This window comes from Carcharhinus amblyrhynchos, chromosome 4 (genome assembly GCF_965287045.1).
Source record: "Carcharhinus amblyrhynchos chromosome 4, sCarAmb.v2.hapA, whole genome shotgun sequence".
NCBI classification, from domain to species: domain Eukaryota; kingdom Metazoa; phylum Chordata; class Chondrichthyes; order Carcharhiniformes; family Carcharhinidae; genus Carcharhinus; species Carcharhinus amblyrhynchos.
This window is the reverse complement of record NC_137327.1, coordinates 3,503,967-3,521,237: the sequence shown is the minus strand read 5'-3', so window position 1 is coordinate 3,521,237 and position 17,271 is coordinate 3,503,967. Positions and strand designations below refer to the sequence as shown.

Genomic DNA, 17,271 nt, shown 5'->3' with positions numbered 1-17,271 from the left:
CAGTCAGTTCATAGTCAGCTTTCAATCTAACCACTAATACTCTGCAGAGGCTAACTGATGTCTATAACAATGGGTGTGATGATGGTTTAATTGGGTCATTTTTATCTCTATTTTTGGCAGATGATATAATCACATTGGACACAAGGTTAGTTTAGTCACAAGCCTTCGACAACAAGAATGAGGGGCTCTGGCTGGTGACCCAATAGAGGCCGTTTCAAATTATGAATGGGTTTAATAAGATAGACACTTTCTGTTTAATGGGGGCCAGCACAGAAATCCCAGGCTGATTGGCCTCCTTCTGTGTTCTAACCATTCTACAATGATTCGGCCAAACTCACCGTCAAGTTCCAGTTGATCTGCGGTACTTTTGTGTGAAGATTTAGACTGAACATCAGTAACAGAACACCAGTCACCACGAACGCTGTGCAGCTAACAAACTCGAAGAAATAAAGACCTCCGCATGGCAAACACTCCTTCACCGTCTCAATGCAGATGAAAGCAATCAGCGCCAAAACCTGAAAGGAAAAGACAATCTTTCAAATCAAACATGTTTTGTTTCTGGTTACAGTCCTCAGCATCACTCGTTATCTCTCTTTATTGTCCCCTCTCAGTCCTGGTCGCCACACACCGGCGCCTGTTCGGGTACACTAAGGGGCAGTTTAGCACGGCCAATGTACCCGACCAGCACATCTTTCAGACTGTGGGAGGAAACCGGGGCACCTGGAGGAAACCCACGCAGACACAGGGAGAACATGAACATTCCGCACAAACTGTGACCCCAGCCAGGAACTGAACCCAGGTCCCTGGTGCTGTAGAATGGAATACCTGCAGTGCAGAAGGAGGCCATCGAGTCTGCACCAACAATAATTCCACCCATCTGTTAATCCCTCTGACACTAAGGGGTAATTTAGCATGTGGCCAATTCGCCTAATCTGCACATCTTTTGGCAGTGGGAGGAAACCAGAGCACCCAGAGGAAACCCATGCAGACACGGGGAGAACGTGCAAATTCCAACAGTCACCCGAGGCAGGAATTGAACCTGGGTCCCTGGCACTATGAGGCAGCTGTGCCTAACCACAGTTCAGCCTTCAAGTAACTGTAATGACTTCAATCAGGCCATTGCTGTTGGCCTATTGGAATTTGAACTCCCTGATTAAGGAGTCAATTGATGGACTAATCAGTGAGTCTTTTCTTTGTATTTAACTGGGACTGTCGGTTCCTCTGCCACTCCCACAGGTAGACTGCTGCCTGGTAGCGCTCTGTGTACTGCTGCTGGAATTGTAAAGAAAGGGATTTTGGTGAAGGAACTTCTGCCTCTGCAGGTTTATTACAGGAACTGTACTCAATGCCCTACCTCCACCTCCAGACCAGGCTCATTATCTCCATTAGGAGCTGGAAATGGTGAAACTCCTCAGTGCACTCGGTCCCCTCTGGCTGCTAAAACTCTCTTGTCTTTGAAAACCCATCAATTAATCTTTGCTTCTTTCAGTGTTCAGTTTAATCCTTGTGTTCAGTTCTGGTCACCTCACTATAAGAAGGATGTGGAAGCATTGGAGAGAGTGCAGAGGAGATTTACCAGGATGCTGCCTGGTTTGGAGGGTAGGCCTTATGAGGAAAGGTTGAGGGAGCTGGGGCTTTTCTCATTAGAGCGGAGGAGGATGAGAGGCAACTTAATAGAGGTTTATAAGATGATGAGAGGGATAGATAGAGTGGGCGTGCAGAGACTATTTCCTCAGGTGGATGTAGCTGTTACAGGGGGACATAACTATAAGTTTCATGGTGGGAGATATAGGAGGGATGTCCAAGGTAGATTCTTTACTCAGAGTGGTTGGGGTGTGGAATGCACTGCCTGCTGTGATAGTGGAGTCAGACACTTTAGGAACTTTCAAGCAGTTATTAGATAGACACATGGAACACACCAGAATGATAGGGAGTGGGATAGCTTGATCTTGGGTTTGGACAAAGCTCGGCACAACACTGAGGGCCGAAGGGCCTGTACTGTGCTGTTCAATGTTTCTTCCTTCAGCCTCACAGTGCTGTTGGCACGGTAACCAGCCAACTCCCTGTTGGGGCGTCTCCAATCATAACACAGCTTGAAAGATCCCCCCCCTCCCTCTCCTTTCCCCACCCCTCCCACAGCCCATCAGGTAGCAAACATGGACGGCAACATCTGCAGGGTGTTGTACCTGGTAAATATAGCACCCTGCCAATCTCCCCCCACCCCACACACACACACATACAAGAAAGTATAATACAACTCAGCAAATATAACCTAAAACTAATGGACTGTTCATCTCATTCCTGTTTGCACAGCCCACAATGGCTGCTGCCCTTCCTCCACCTTTTTAACTATTAACTTTTATGATGCGGTTATTACAGGTATATATTACTCCACGCCCAAGTTCAAACTCTGGAGTGGGGCCTGAGCTCTCAGCCCCCTGACTCTGAGGCAAGTGTGCGCTCCCAACTCAGTCACACTGACAATTTCAAACACATTCATCAGATCCCTGCTCAAGCTGTGAGGTGTATTCATCCAGGAAAAGGTGAGAACACGGGGGGTGCGACCACATACTGTCGCTGTGAGCAACACAAATATATTTAAGGGGAAGATATATATATATATATATATATAAATAAACGAGTGAGAGAGAGAGAGAGAGAGAGGAATAGAAGGGATATTAACAGACATAAAATCCTCACAGCACAGAAGGAGGCCAGTCGGCCCATCAAGTCTGCACTGGCTCTCTGACAGAGCACTTGGTCCAGGCCCACTCCCCCACCCTATCCCCGTAGCACCACACAGTTACCATGGCGGCATGTTGGCACAGTGGTTAGCACTGGATAAAAGCAAATTACTGCGGATGCTGGAATCTGAAACCAAAAGAGAAACTGCTGGAAAATCTCAGCAGGTCTGGCAGGATCTGTAAGGAGAGAAAAGAGCTGACGTTTCGAGTTTGGATGACCTTTTGTCAAAGCCAGTGGTTAGCACTGCTGTCTCACAGCGCCAAGACCTGGGTTCAATTTCCGCTTTGGGGCATTGTCTGTTTGCACATTCTTCCCGTGTCTGCGTGGGTTTCCTCCGGGTGCTCTGGTTTCCTCCCACAGTCCAAAGATGTGCGGGTTAGGTTGATTGGCCGTGCTAAATTGTCCCTTAGTGTCAGGGGGATTAGCAGGGTAAATGTGTGGGGTTATGGGGATAGAATGGGATTGCTGACAGTGCAGGCTCGATGGGCTGAATGGTCTCCTCCTGCACTGTATGGATTCTAGGATTCTATGGCTAATCCCCTTAAACCTACACATTCTGGGACACCAAGGCAGGTTACTTTTTCTCTGCACTCACCCAGAAACTGGAAAAGCCAGAGGTCTATGGACCTTTCTGTGGTCCACCCTTCGCCCGCTCCGATTCTTCGCCCGCTTTGTCCCCATAATCCTTATCGGAGGGTTATGGGGACAAAGCGGGAAAGTGGAACTGATCCACTTCAGATCAGCCATGATCTTACTGAATGGTGGGGCAGGCTTGAAGGGCTAGATGGCCGACTCCTGCTCCTATTTCTTATGTTCTTATGATTCCCATGGCAGGCTGAATGGAAAAACTCACCCCCAAGAGTCAACGTAGCATGGCCAATCCACCTAACCCACGCATCTTTGGACTGTGGGGAGAAAACTGGAGCACCCGGAGGAAACCCACGCAGACGCAGGGAGAACATGCAGACTCCGCACAGACAGGCTGGAATTGAACCCAGTCAGATTGTTACCCTTAAAGGACGTCAGTGAACACATTGGTTTTTAAGTGCCAGTTTCATGTTCATTCTTTAAAAATAATAATCACTTAGCTTCATTCAGTAAAGCCCAGGCTCCACTGGGATGGTTTAGACAGACACAGAACGGGGCTCAATGAACGCAGCTCATTGTGTGTGCACAGAGCGAGGGGAGAAATGACATCTAGCAAATCAATACTTTATCCTGCATTCGCTACACTGATCCCTGCCGCTACAGTGAACAGATCGAGGCGTCTCTCAAGAATACAGATCAAAGGGTGGATTCCAGTCTGCAATTGGTGTAGGGGGGCTAATTAGGCTAATAAACACAAAACCATAGATTTAAGAACACTAACACAATACTGACATTAGAATGAATGATCTTGGACTGTGGGACTGTAAGCCAGCCAAGAGCTGTTGCCATAAATGACATTTCTGCAGAATTAACAAATATTTCTCATTTTAAAACATGTATTTTGAATTTACAGGATGGATGGTGTATTGCTTTTGGTTACATTTTGTGAAACGCCAGTCAGTGACAAAATCCAGCAGGCTCTGGGAGGAGCGGGGGGAAGGAACAATAGTTACACTGAAAGCAGTCACGCTATCAGCAGTGGTCAGGAACAAGATGGCTACTAGTGCCAGCCTTATGAATAGGGACACACAAACTCTGAGAGATTAACACAGGTGGCGAGCAGACATGAAGAATTTCTCAGGGTCGGACGAGAGTCATGTGGGTTTAATTCGGAGGGAATCATTCTCCCATCTCACTGTCCAGCCTCCCATATTGCTGGGCAACTGAGTGGAGGCAACGTCCGTAATTAATAACAAATGGAATCCCTTGAGGTCAGGACGTGTGTCTTTATTGGCTGGAGTTAATGACAGGATGGTCACTGACTGATTTATGTGAATGTTTACTGGCTATTGTCCACCGGGAAGATGGGTGGTACGATTTTGGGAATGTGTAATTGCCCTCACGGGGGCATTGTTCTTCAGACGGATATCCGGCTGCCCGCATTGACCGGCACAACTTGTGGGCCGAAGGGCCTGTCTGAGCTGTAGTGTTCTATGTTCTATACCTCGAGTCCAGGGCTTCCTCACATCATTCTCCCATTAGATCGTTTGGTTAAATAAAGTCACGTCCTAAAATCAGTACACTGCATTTTGAATCTCTGTATTAGCTTTAGTAGCTATACATAACCTGGAGAGGAAACTCCTGTCTACAATAATTAACCCACTTTAATTCTCCACTCCATTCTAACCTTCTCCCACTGCAAGGTTCTGAAAAAGCTCAATATAAATTCAGGGACAGCAGTCTGTACCTCAGTGACACACTTTAAAGCTTCCTCGACTCAATACCCAGTTCAACAATTTCAGATCATAACCTTTACTCTCATTTTATTGATCAGTTGCTGCTAATGTTTCCTCAGTGACATCCCCCCCCCGACCCCACGTCGTGTTTCTTTTCTTGTCCCATTCCCATTTTCCCTGGCTCTAGCTCACTTTTGCTCTATAACGTCTCCTGCCTTCCACCCCCTCCCTTTTGTTCCTTCCACCCTTCCCCCTCTGTCCCCAGTCTCCCTTTCGCTCTTTCCAGTTCATTGAACTCAGCACCTGAAACATTAACTCTATTCCCCTCGCAGCAGGCGCCACATCACCCGCTGGGAATTTCCGGCATTTTCCGTTTTATTAACACACTTGTCTTGGCAAAAACACTCCTGTAAGGTGTAAGCCCAACACTGAACCCAAAAATTGATTTGATTTATTATTGTCACATGTATTAACATGCAGTGAAAAGTATTGTTTCTTGCGCGCTATGAAGAAGCAAGAGTGTGCAGAATGCAGTGTTACAGACATAGCTATGGTGTAGAGAAAGAACAACTTAATGCAAGGTAGAACATAGAACATTACAGCGCAGTACAGGCCCTTCGGCCCTCGATGTTGCGCTGACCTGTGGAACCAATCTAATGACCCTCTAACCTAAACTATTCCAAAATTATCCATATGCCTATCCAATAACCATTTGAATGCCCTTTAAGTTGGCGAGTCCACAACTGCTGCAGGCAGGGCATTCCACGCCCTTACTACCCTCTGCATAAAGAACCTACCTCTGACATCTGTCCTATATTTATCACCCCTCAATTTAAAGCTATGCCCCCTCGTGTTAGCCATAACCATCCAAGAAAAAGACGCTCAGTGTCTTTTCAAGACACTAAGTCCATTCAAAAGTCTGACAGCAGCAGGGAAGAAGCTGCTCTTGAGTCGGTTGACACGTGACCTCAGACTTCTGTATCTTTTTCCCGACAGAAGAAGATGGAAGAGTGAATGTCCGGGGTGCGTGGGGTCCTTAATTATGCTGGCTGTTTTGTCAAGGCAGTGGGAAGTGTAGACAGAGTCAATGGATGGAAGGCTGGTTTGTGTGATAGATTGGGCTACATTCATGACTTTTTGTAGTTCCTTGTGATCTTGGACAGAGCAGGAGCCCATACCAAGCTGTGATACAACCAGAAAGAATGCTCTCTATGGTGCGTCTGTAAAAGTTGGAGAGTCGTAGCTGACATGTCAAATTTCCTTAGTCTTAAAAGGTTTAAATACTAATGATAGTTGTTGGTTTTTTAAGTTAATGGTTTCATGATCAGGATTAGATTTTAGTTTCAGAAGGAAAGAGTCATCAAGATTGTGATTTAAAGTATCCCTTTGTGCGAGGCTGATTCATGGATCTTGTAAAAGTGGACATCCAATAACTAGAAAGCTGTTTCTGGAGAAGGTTGGAGCGGGTCATTCGGAGCCGATCCGAGAGCAATGAGGAAATTCCCGGGATGGTGGCTGAGTGAAGACTGTTAGTGAATTCCATCTAAAAAAGGGTAACAAGGTTGGACTGGCCACATTCCATGGTTAAAGGTAGCGATGAAAGAAAGATTTGAGGGATGTTGACCAAGAGGGACAAAGACAACAACAATATCAGACAACCCAAAATCAAAAACTGGAGGCCATAGCAACTGAAGAGGAAAGTGAAGAAGTCATAGACAGGAGTTGGCACTGCCGCCTCACAGCACCCGGGTTCGATCCCAGCCTCAGGTCACTGTGTGGAGTTTGCGCGTTCTCCCCGTGTCCGTGTCCTCAGACTTTTGTATCTTTCTCCTGAAGGAAGAAGGTGGAAGAGAGAATGTCCAGAGTGCTTGGGATCCTTAATTATGCTGGCTGCTTTGCTGAGACAGTGGGAAATGTAGACAGAGTCAATGGATGGGAGGCTGGCTTGCGTGATGCATTGGGCCACATCCATGATCTTGCGGTCTTGGGCAGAGCAGGATCCCATACCAAGCTGTGATACAACCAGAAAGAATGCTTTCTGCGGTGCATCTGTTAAAACTGGTGAGTGGACATGCCAAATTTCCTCAGTCCTCTGAGAAAATAGAGGTGTTGGTGGGCTTTCTTAACTATAGTGTCAACATGGGGGGGACCAAGGACAGGTTGTTGATGATCTGGGACCCCTAAAAACTTGAAGCTCTCAGCCCTTTCTACTTCATCCCCGTTGATGGGGACAGGGGCATGTTCGCTTTACACTTCCTGAAGTCGATGATAATCCCCTTTGTTTTGTTGACAATGAGGGAGGGATTATTGTTGCCGCACCAGTTCACCAGATTCTCCATCCCATTCCTGTACTCTGTCTGTAGTTTGAATGCTTTTCAGACAGCGAGTGGTGATGAACTGAAACTCGCTGCCCATCAGGGTGACAGAAGCAGAAAGGAGAAACAATTTCAAAAGGCATTTGATGGAATGAAAGTTCCAGGAATTGAACAGCAGAGTGTTGCTCCAAGAGAACCAGCAGTGGCTCGATGGGCTGAATGGCCTCTTTCTGTGTCTGATTTCTCCAGAGTTCAGGGTATCAGGGAGAAGTCAAAATCCACACCACAGTCTGACAGGGAAATAAGAAAACTTACCCAATTCTCTCTGCTCTCTCTGTCCACAATCTCTCGTCTCAAAAACCAGCAAAAACTCCAGAGCAATTCAGAGTGTGACCGCAGCGTTTCATAAACATTCAACTGGGACCTCAAGCCCGATTCTCCCATCGCGACCTGTAATTTTTCTGGCGGTTCTGATCAGAATCTCATCATCGGCCCTTTTCCGGGATTTGTGCGCACACTAGGAATGCATGCCGCCTCCCAGAGCCGGAGAACAGTCGGAGTCCAGGCCATGATGGAAACCAGCGGGAAGACAGGTAAGCGATTTGAATCTTTTTTTAATGCAGTTTAAATACGTTTTGCATTTGATTATCGGGCCCGGCAGGTTCCGTGCCAGGCCTGATAGAATCTCCCACCTCACTAGGAGTACTCAATTCCAGTGGGATTTAGAGTAACTCCCCACGTTCATGAACTAGCGAGAGATCCCACTGGAAACAAGGGGGGGGGGGGGGTGTCAATCAGGGCCCCCTGGGCATGGGCACCCTGGCAGTGCCATCCTGTGCTCACTGGTAGTGTTCATGGGGCAAAGTGCCCATACCAGGGAGCACCTTGGCACTGCCCAGCAGGCAGGGGATAGTGCCAAGGGGGCAGGGCCTATTGTGGTTGGGGCCTAAGGACAATCAGTGGGGGGGGTGGGGGGTTCCCGCTGCCACTTTGCATTGGGATTGGGCTGGGCTGGAAGGAGGCCAGTGATTGGAGTGTGTGGTGGTGGGCTGCTGCACATCGGGGTGCTCTGAGGCGGCGATGGGAGTCGGGGGGGGGGGGGGGGGGGGGGGGGGGAGGCTGGCCTGTGAATTGTTGTAGGAGCTGCAATCAGGCCTAGGGGGGAGGTGCAGGGCTAGAGGGGCAGCACTGTGGGAGTCCTGGGCTGGTCAGCAAACAGGGAGACCAACAGATCAGGGCCACTGTGCATGCACAGAGTTCTGGGAGCTATCAAACTCCGGCACAAATAGGTCCCGTCACCCTAGGTTTTTAATGAGATTCCCAACTGTGATCTCTGCAGTGCACAGAGTGCAGGGATTCAGGTCTGAAGCTGCACTGAGAAAACAGCGGTGATCTAGAACAGTTTTCCCATCAATTCAGCACTTTTGGGAGGGTTGCCCACCTTCTCCACCCGCACCCCGCCCCCCCCCCTACTGATTCTATCTGTCCTCTCAACTGGATTTGATTTGATTTATTATTGTCACATGTATTAACATACAGTGAAAAGTACTGTTTCTTGTGTGCTATACACATGAAACATACTGTTCATAGACAAGGAAAGGTGAGAGTGCAGAATGTAGTGTTACAGTCATCGCTAGGGTGTAGAGAAAGATCATCTTAATGGGAGGTAGGTCCATTCAAAAGTCTGACAGCAGCAGGGAAGAAGCTGTTCTTGAGTCGGTTGGTACGTGACCTCAGACTTTTTATCTTTTTCCTGCTGAAAGAAGGTGGAAGGGAGAATGTCCGGGGTGCACGGGGTCCTTAATTATGCTGGCTGCTTTTCTGAGGCAGCGGGAAGTGTAGACAGTCAATGGATGGGAGGCTGGTTTGCGTGATGGATTGGGCTATGTTCGCAACCCTTTGTATTTTCTTGCGGTCTTGGGCAGAGCAGGAGCCATGCCAAGCTGTGGTACAACCGGATAGGATGCTTTCTGTGGTGTATCTGTAAAAGTTGGTGAGAGTCGTAGCAGACATTACAAATTTCCTTCATCTCTTGAGAAAGTAGAGGCGTTGGATGCAAAAGATCCCCCAGCCACTATTTAAGAGCAGGGGAGATATGTCTGGTGTCTTGGGCATTACGTACCTTCAATCAACAACACAAAAATAGAGTGTGCGTTCATTACTGTTCGTGAATCTTGCAGTGCGGAAATTGGCTGCTGTTCTCCCTACATTACAACAGCAACTATACTTTGAAAAAAAAAGTGTTTCATTGGCTGGAAAACACTTTGGATTACCCCCAACACTACAAAAATAAACTGTTTCTTATCTTTCTCCTCAATGTTGGAGAATTTGAGTCTGAGTGGCAGTTTGTGAAAAGTGATGTTTGCTGCATTTTGTGTTATTAATATATACCCGCCACCCACAGCACACCCACAGGCCCTCATGCACATCACACAATGCAAATTCACAACAGCATTACTTGAACATTTGAATGTGGGTCTTACAAACTAAGCAAATACAAAGTTGATATTGGTTAAACTGACGATGAAACTGTTGGATTGTCTGAAATATAAACATCTGATGTCCTTTAGGGAAGGAAATCTGCCATCCTTACCTGGTCTGGCCTACACGTGACTCCAGAGCCACAGTAACCTGGTCACTCTGAACCATCCTCTGAAGTGGCCGAGAAAACCACTCAGTTCAGGGGCAATGAAGAATGGACAATTAATTCTGACCTTGGCAGCAATCACCACAACCATGGAAGAATTTTTAAAAATTACTTCATATTCCAAATTTGTTAACTGAGTTTACATTCCATGGGATCACACAGCCTGGGCTCCCAGTGTATTTGGCTAGGCTGCTGGACTACTTCTTCAGACTGAGAAAGAGAATGACCAAGAGTGTTGAACCACGAGAGAGAGAGAGTGAGACACACAGAGCAACAGACTGAGAGAGAGCGTGAGAGACACAGAGCAACAGACAGAGAGAGAGAGAGAGCACGAGAGACACAGAGCGACAGACAGAGAGAGACAGAGTGAGACACACAGAGCGACAGACCGGGAGAGAGAGCGAGAGACACAGAGCGACAGACTGAGAGAGAGAGCGAGAGACACAGAGCGACAGACTGAGAGAGAGAGAGAGAGACACAGAGTGACAGACTGAGAGAGAGAGAGAGAGAGAGAGAGAGAGAGAGAGAGAGAGAGCGCGAGAGCGAGTGAGACAGCGAGAGCGAGAGAGAGAGCGACAAAGCAACAGACCGATAGAGAGTGAGAGACATAGAACAACAGACCAAGAGACACAGACCGAGAGTGAGAGATACAGAGCAACAGACCGAGAAAGAGCAAGTGAGAGATATAGAGCGACAGACCAAGAGAGAGAGACCAACAGACCGAGCAAGCAACAGAGAGAGAGAGAGAGACACACACACAGAGACAGAGGATACAGAGTGAGAGAGAGAGACAGAGAGAGTACGCGACAGGGAGACAGAAAGCAAGCATTTCAGTTGCAAACCCAGTGAGAGATTGGAAGGGAAATGCTTGTTCTCTGCACAGATCTCTTGGAACTGTTGAAAATTTCCAGGATTTTCCTGATTTTGTCTCAAACAGTGTCTAAAAATCATAATTCCAACTCAAAGTTTGATCACCCCTGTTTGTGATGTTTATACACTGAATAAATGTGGTTCAGATATTGGTATCAGTGATATTAAAGACATTCTCTTTCTTCCAAGCTGTGTTTAATTACAGAATCCTGTCGCAGCATAAACCCAATTTTACATTGGCCAGGTTTATCATTGGCTTGCGTATTATGGGGATTAAACCCACTTCCCTTCAAAGAACAAAGAAAATTACAGCACAGGAACAGGCCCATCGGCCCTCCAAGCCTGTACCGACCATGCTGCCCGACTGAACTAAAACCTCATACCCTTCCGGGGACCATATCCCTCTATTCCCATCCCATTCATGTATTCATCAAGACGCCCCTTAAAGATCACTATTGTATCCACTTCCACTACCTCTCCCTGCAGCGAGTTTCAGGCACCCACCATCCTCTGTGTAAAAAAAACTTGCCTCGTACATCTCCTTTAAACCTTACCTCTTAAACTTAATACTCCGGGTAATTGACTCTTCCATCCTAGGAAAAAGTTTCTGACTACCCACTCTGTCCGTGCCCCTGATAATCTTGTAGATTTTTATCAGGTCTCCCCTCAACCTCCGTCACTCCAGTGAGAACAAACCAAGTTTCTCCAACCTCTCCTCATAGCTGATGCCCTCCATACCAGGCAACATCCTGGTAAATCTTTTCTGTACCCTCTCCAAAGCCTCCCCCCTTCTGGTAGTGTGGCGACCAGAATTGAACACTATATTCCAAGTGCGGCCTAAGGTTCTATAAAGCTGCAACATGACTTGCCAATTTTTAAACTCAATACCCCTGCCAATGAAGGCAAGCTTGTCGTATGCCTTCTTGACTACCTTCTCCACCTGTGTTGACACTTTCAGTGACCTGTGTACCTGTACACCCAGATCCTTCTGCCTATTTTAAGAGTTCAGCCAGTAAATGGTTGGGGCGGAGTGGGGGTGGTGGGGGAGGTGAAATCAAAGATTCAGCAGAAAACTGGATCTACAATTCCACACCAGGGATTAGGGAACCAGAGTAGGCCATTCAGCCCCTCGAGCGAGTTCTGCCATTCACATTGGATCAACAACAACCTGCACTTGTATGGCACCTTTAATGCAGAAAATCACTCCTGGGCATGGGCTCCACTTACCCACCCCTCGGACAGCCCTATTCAAACATCGATCCGTCTTAGTCTTGAAACATTTGTCTGTTCCCAACAGTCATGTGCTACACAGCTCAAAATAGCAGTGGAATTCATAAGGAGTCTACACACGACACCGAGAACTGTCTTCCAGGAAACATTTCACTTTCCAATATACTGCAGAGCTCAGGAATAACCCTTATAACTTTCTGACTGACTTGCTGCGAGAGATTGAAGTCAGAATCTGGTCTGGGGAGGGGGGAGCGGTGGGCAGCTAAGTGTTGAACAGTAGCCCCGACAAACAAACACAGCCCATAGTTGCCGCGGTGGAAGTCAGTCGCCAACACTCGGAAACCCCTCACTGCTTCTGACAATGAATGTTCAGTCATCTTAATCTCCCACCCATACTGCAGCTCAGTAACACCGTGTGGAATGGAACTAATAATCCGGAGTTAAAAGCAAATTACCGCGGATGCTGGAATCTGAAACAAAAACAGAAAATGCTGGAAAATATCTGACAGCCTCTGTGGAGAGAGAATAGGGCCAACGTTTCGAGTCTGGATGACCCTTCGTCAGAGCAGAATACCGACAGCGCAGAGGAGGCCATCTGCACCGACTCTCCGGAACAGCATCTTACCCGTAACCCCATGCATTTAGTACAGCCGATTCCCCCCCCTAACCCGCACATCTTTGGACTGTGGGGGGAAAACGGAGCACCCGGAGGAAACCCATGCAGACATGGGGAGAACGTGCAAACTCCACACAGACAGTGGCCCAAGCTGGGAATTGAACCTGTGTCCCCGGCACTGTGAGGCAGCAGTGCCAACCACTGTGCCACCGTGCAGTCCACAATCATAATCCAGAGACTTTGACTAATCACAGAATCGTACTGCACCCATTATTCCTATACCCGCTGTTTCACCCCCGCCCCAATTCTCCCTCGATGTACCTGAACAGGCACCAGAATGTGGTGACCAGGGGATTTTCACAGTAACTTCATTGCAGTGTTAATATAAGCCTACATATGACACTAATAAATAAACTTTAAACAAATTTCTCTCCTTCAACCCACTTGCCCTTTCAAATCTGCAGCCACCACCTTTTCAGACAGTTTATTCCAGATCATTATTCACTGTGTTGTATGTTCACTGACCCACATTAACACCCAGCCAGGCAATGCCTCAATTTCAAACTCACTGCCCGGTGACCCATTCCCCCCACAACTTGCTTCACCCCGCCCTATCTCTGCAATCTCCACAACCTTCCGCTATCTCAGCACTCTGCTAATTCTGGTCTCTTGCACATTCCTGATTTTAATCTCTCTCCCCATTAGCAGCCCTGCCTGTTTCTGGCTGCACACCAAACACTGGAATTCCAAACACTGGAACTCCCTCTCTGAACCTCAGCAAGTTTGACCTTCTTTAAGGCATTTCTTAAAACCTACCCCTTTGAATTATAGAATCATAGAATGCCTACAGTGCAGAAGGAAACTATAGGGCCCATCCACTCTGCATCGACCCTCAGAGTACCCAGAGATACTCTTAGAGATACAGAGTATCTCACCCAGGCCCACTCCCCCATCCTATCCCTGGAACCCTGCGCATTTCCCATAATCAATCCACCTAACCTAGACATCTTTGGTCAGCAAGTGGCAATTTAGCACGGCCAATCCCCCTAACCAGCACGTCTTTCAGAATGTGGGAGGAAACTGGAGCACCCGGAGGAAACCCAAGCAGACATGGGGAGAATGTGCAAACTCCGCATAGACAGTGACCCAAGGCTGGAATTAAACCCAGGTCCCCAGCGCTGTCAGGCAGCAGTGCTCACCACTGTGTCACCGTGCCACCCAACCTTTGTGCCACAGTGCTGGCCTAGCTTTGACAATCTGCTCTAAGAGCTCCCTCTGTAACTCTGTGTCTAATTTTGCTTTATGAGTGAGTGAAGCAACTTGTGATGCTTTATCCCAAGGCGCTTTGTGAATAAATTAAGAAAAATTCTTACTCACCCATGCCCCCGCACGCCCCCCCCCCCCCCCGCCCCCCCCCCTCCTCTGGATTTGCCAAATTCCCCTAAATTGTCATCCTCTGGTCATCCTCCTGCCCCAATTACTCTCTCAAAACTCTTCATAATTTCAAACGTCTCAATCGGCTCTTAACTATTGCTGCTCTGATGAGGAAGAACCCAGTCTCTCAGCATGAAGCCAAAGAACAGGGTTAAACACAAGTAATTCACCCCCTAAACCCCCAGTCCACCATCTACAAGGCACAAGTCAGGATACTCTCCGTTGTCTGGATAACTGCAGCTACAACAACACTCAAGAAGTTCAGTACCATCCAGGTCAAGCAGCCCACGAGTCTGACACCCCATCCACCACCTTCCAACATTTCCTCCCCCCATCACTGGTATCTTGAAGTTGGTACACGCAGCTACATTGCAGCAACTCACCAAGACTCCATCAAACACAGTGTCAAAACCCCTGACCTCTACCATCTAGAAGGACAAGGGCAGCCGATGCATTAGAACACCACCTAGTTCCAATTACATCCTGACTTGGAAATATATCGCTGGTCTTTCGCTGTCACTGGGTCAAAATCCTCGAATTCCCTCCCTAACTCCGGTTTCCTCCCACAGTCCAAAGATGTGCGGGTTAGGTTGATTGGCCATGCTAAAAAATTGCCCCTTAGTGTCCAGGGATGCGTAGGTTAGAGGGATTAGTGGGTATAATATGTAGAGACATGGGGATATTGTGTTCGGTGCAGACTCGATGGGCCGAAGGGCCTCTTTCTGCACTGTAGGGTTTCTATGATCTATGATCTAACAGCACTGTGGGTGTAGATACACCATGTGGACTGCAATGATTTAATTAGGCAGCTCACCACCACCTTGTCAAGGGGCAATTGAGTGGCACAGTGGTTAGCACTGCTGCCTCACAGTGCCAGAGACCCAGGTTCAATTGCGGCCTCGTTCACTGTGTGTGGAGTTTGCACATTCTCTCCATGTCTGCGCGGGTTTCCTCCGGGTGCTCCAGTTTCCTACTACAGTCCATTAATGTGCAGGTTAGGCTGATTGGCTGTGCTAAATTGACCCTAGTTGTCAGGTGGATAAGCAGGGTAAATATGAGCTGTTACATGAATAGGGCCTGGGTGGGATTGTGGTCAGTACAGACTCGACGGGCTGAATGGTCTCCTCCTGTTCTGTAGGGATTCTATGAATTAGGGATGGGTATTGCATTGTGGCATTGCCAATGAAGTGTACATCCTGAGAAAAGAACTGAGAATAAACTTGAAAAACCAAATTCAATGCGTTAAAAAAATGCAAAGCTGGTATCAGTAAAAGAGATGGTGAAGCAATGGAACTATCCTAAAGGCTCCCTGGCCCTGAATTCCAATGCTTATGGTCAACAACGACAGACACAGCAAGGCTATAAAAATGAAGAATAATTTAAAGATATGTTCCGGCTTGGATCAATGGGTCTCCTTGTCTCCAAGTCAGAACGTCGTGGGTTTGAGTCCCACTTTGGGCTGATGTTTGCAGTGCAATACTGAGGGAGCCCTGCATTGTCACAGCTGCTCTCCACTTGGTGAGGTGGGCAGAAAAGGATCCCGCGGTGTTACTTGAAGAGTTTTCCTGGTTCCCTGGCCAGCATTCTCCCTCAAAAATAACTCCACAAAACACGTCAAGGTAGCCTATTGGGCGGCAGCACAGTGGCACAGTGGTTAGCACTGCTGCTTCACAGCTCCAGGGTCCTGGGCTCGATTCTCGGCTCGGGTCGCGGTCTGTGTGGAGTTTGCAAATTCTCCTCGTGTCTGCATGGGTTTGCTCCGGTTCCCTCCCACAGTCCAAAGATGTGTGGGTTAGGTTGATTGGCCATGTTAAGAAATTGCCCCTTAGTGTCCAGGGATGCGTAGGTTAAAGGGATTAGTGGGGTAAATATGTAGGGATATGGGGGTAGGGCCTGGGTGGGATTGTGTTCGGTGCAGTCTCGATGGGCCAAAGGGCCTCTTTCTGCACTGTAGGGTTTCTATGAAACGCTGGTATTTCTCACTAGATAAATGTCTTTAATTTTCCTTCCAGTTTCCCCATCACTTATGCCCGTTCCAGCATTCCTCAGCACCTCAAACAAATGCTCCCTGCCACGGACAGCCAGTTCAAACATTCAACCCATTAGAAGAGATTATGAGAAGGAGATAGGCAAGCCTTTATGCCACACCTTCTCCCCTATGTACTCTATGAGCGGTATGCTTTGTCAGTATAGCGCGCAAGAAACGATACTTTTCACCGTATACTAATACATGTGACAGTAATAAATCAAATCAAATCACCTTTCCCAAACTCAGGACATCTTTACTACTTTACAGGCAATGATTATTTATAATCAGTTGCTGGGTGATACAGAACACAGACATTGCTGAGAAGAGAGACATGCTGGTGAAGTTTTTCACCTTGGGCTCATCAGGTCAAACAGAAGAATGTCAAATTTCACTCAACAGCCACTTATAGGGGAAAAGGGTGCTGACTGGCTGATGAGTGGACTCCAATCGGCTGAGTGGACTCCAATTGGTTGAGTAGTTGCCATGGAGTAAATAATGGAGAACAATGGGCTCCCCAAGCTCTGGTCTAATTCAAAAAAGTTGCAAGGCTTGAACATAGTCTTTTTGTTGGCAGATAATGGTTCCCTTTTACATCCTTTCTCGCAAGCGTAACTGAGCCACATTACATGCTCAAAGTATGATCTTAAATTGGTTTCTGTAGTTATTAGTGCCCTCTCCTCCTGTAGTATAAATTGTTGTGGTTGTTTGAAATTTGGTATTCTTGTGTTTGTCCTGAGGGGTCAAGAGGAACATGTCAGAACAGATACAAGAATGCCAAATTTCAAAGGAAGCAACAATTTATACTCCATGAAAAAAGAGAACAGATTGGTTGGCTAATTAGCTCTGATTGGTCGAGGCACTACTCACTTTGTCTACAAAATAGGGCTGGACCATCTAAAGTAAAGTAACATTTATTTATAAGAACATAAGAAATAGGAGCAGGAGTAGGCCATCTAGCCCTTCAAGCCTGCCCCGCCATTCAATAAGATCATGGCTGATCTGAAGTGGATCAGTTCCACTTTCCCGCTCTCTCCCCATAACCCTTAATTCCCCTGTCTATC

At 47.4% G+C, this 17,271-nt stretch overlaps 1 protein-coding gene across 1 annotated transcript in view; it reads right to left on the bottom strand.

Moving 5' to 3' along the window:
- cmtm4 (CKLF-like MARVEL transmembrane domain containing 4) overlaps window positions 1-17,271 on the bottom strand; it is an 88,653-nt gene that overhangs the window by 27,170 nt on the left and 44,212 nt on the right. Inside the window, exon 2 of the mRNA XM_080186687.1 lies at window positions 339-515. Within this exon, the coding sequence (XP_080042813.1) occupies window positions 339-515 (177 nt within the window). The remainder of the gene's footprint in view (window positions 1-338; window positions 516-17,271) is intronic.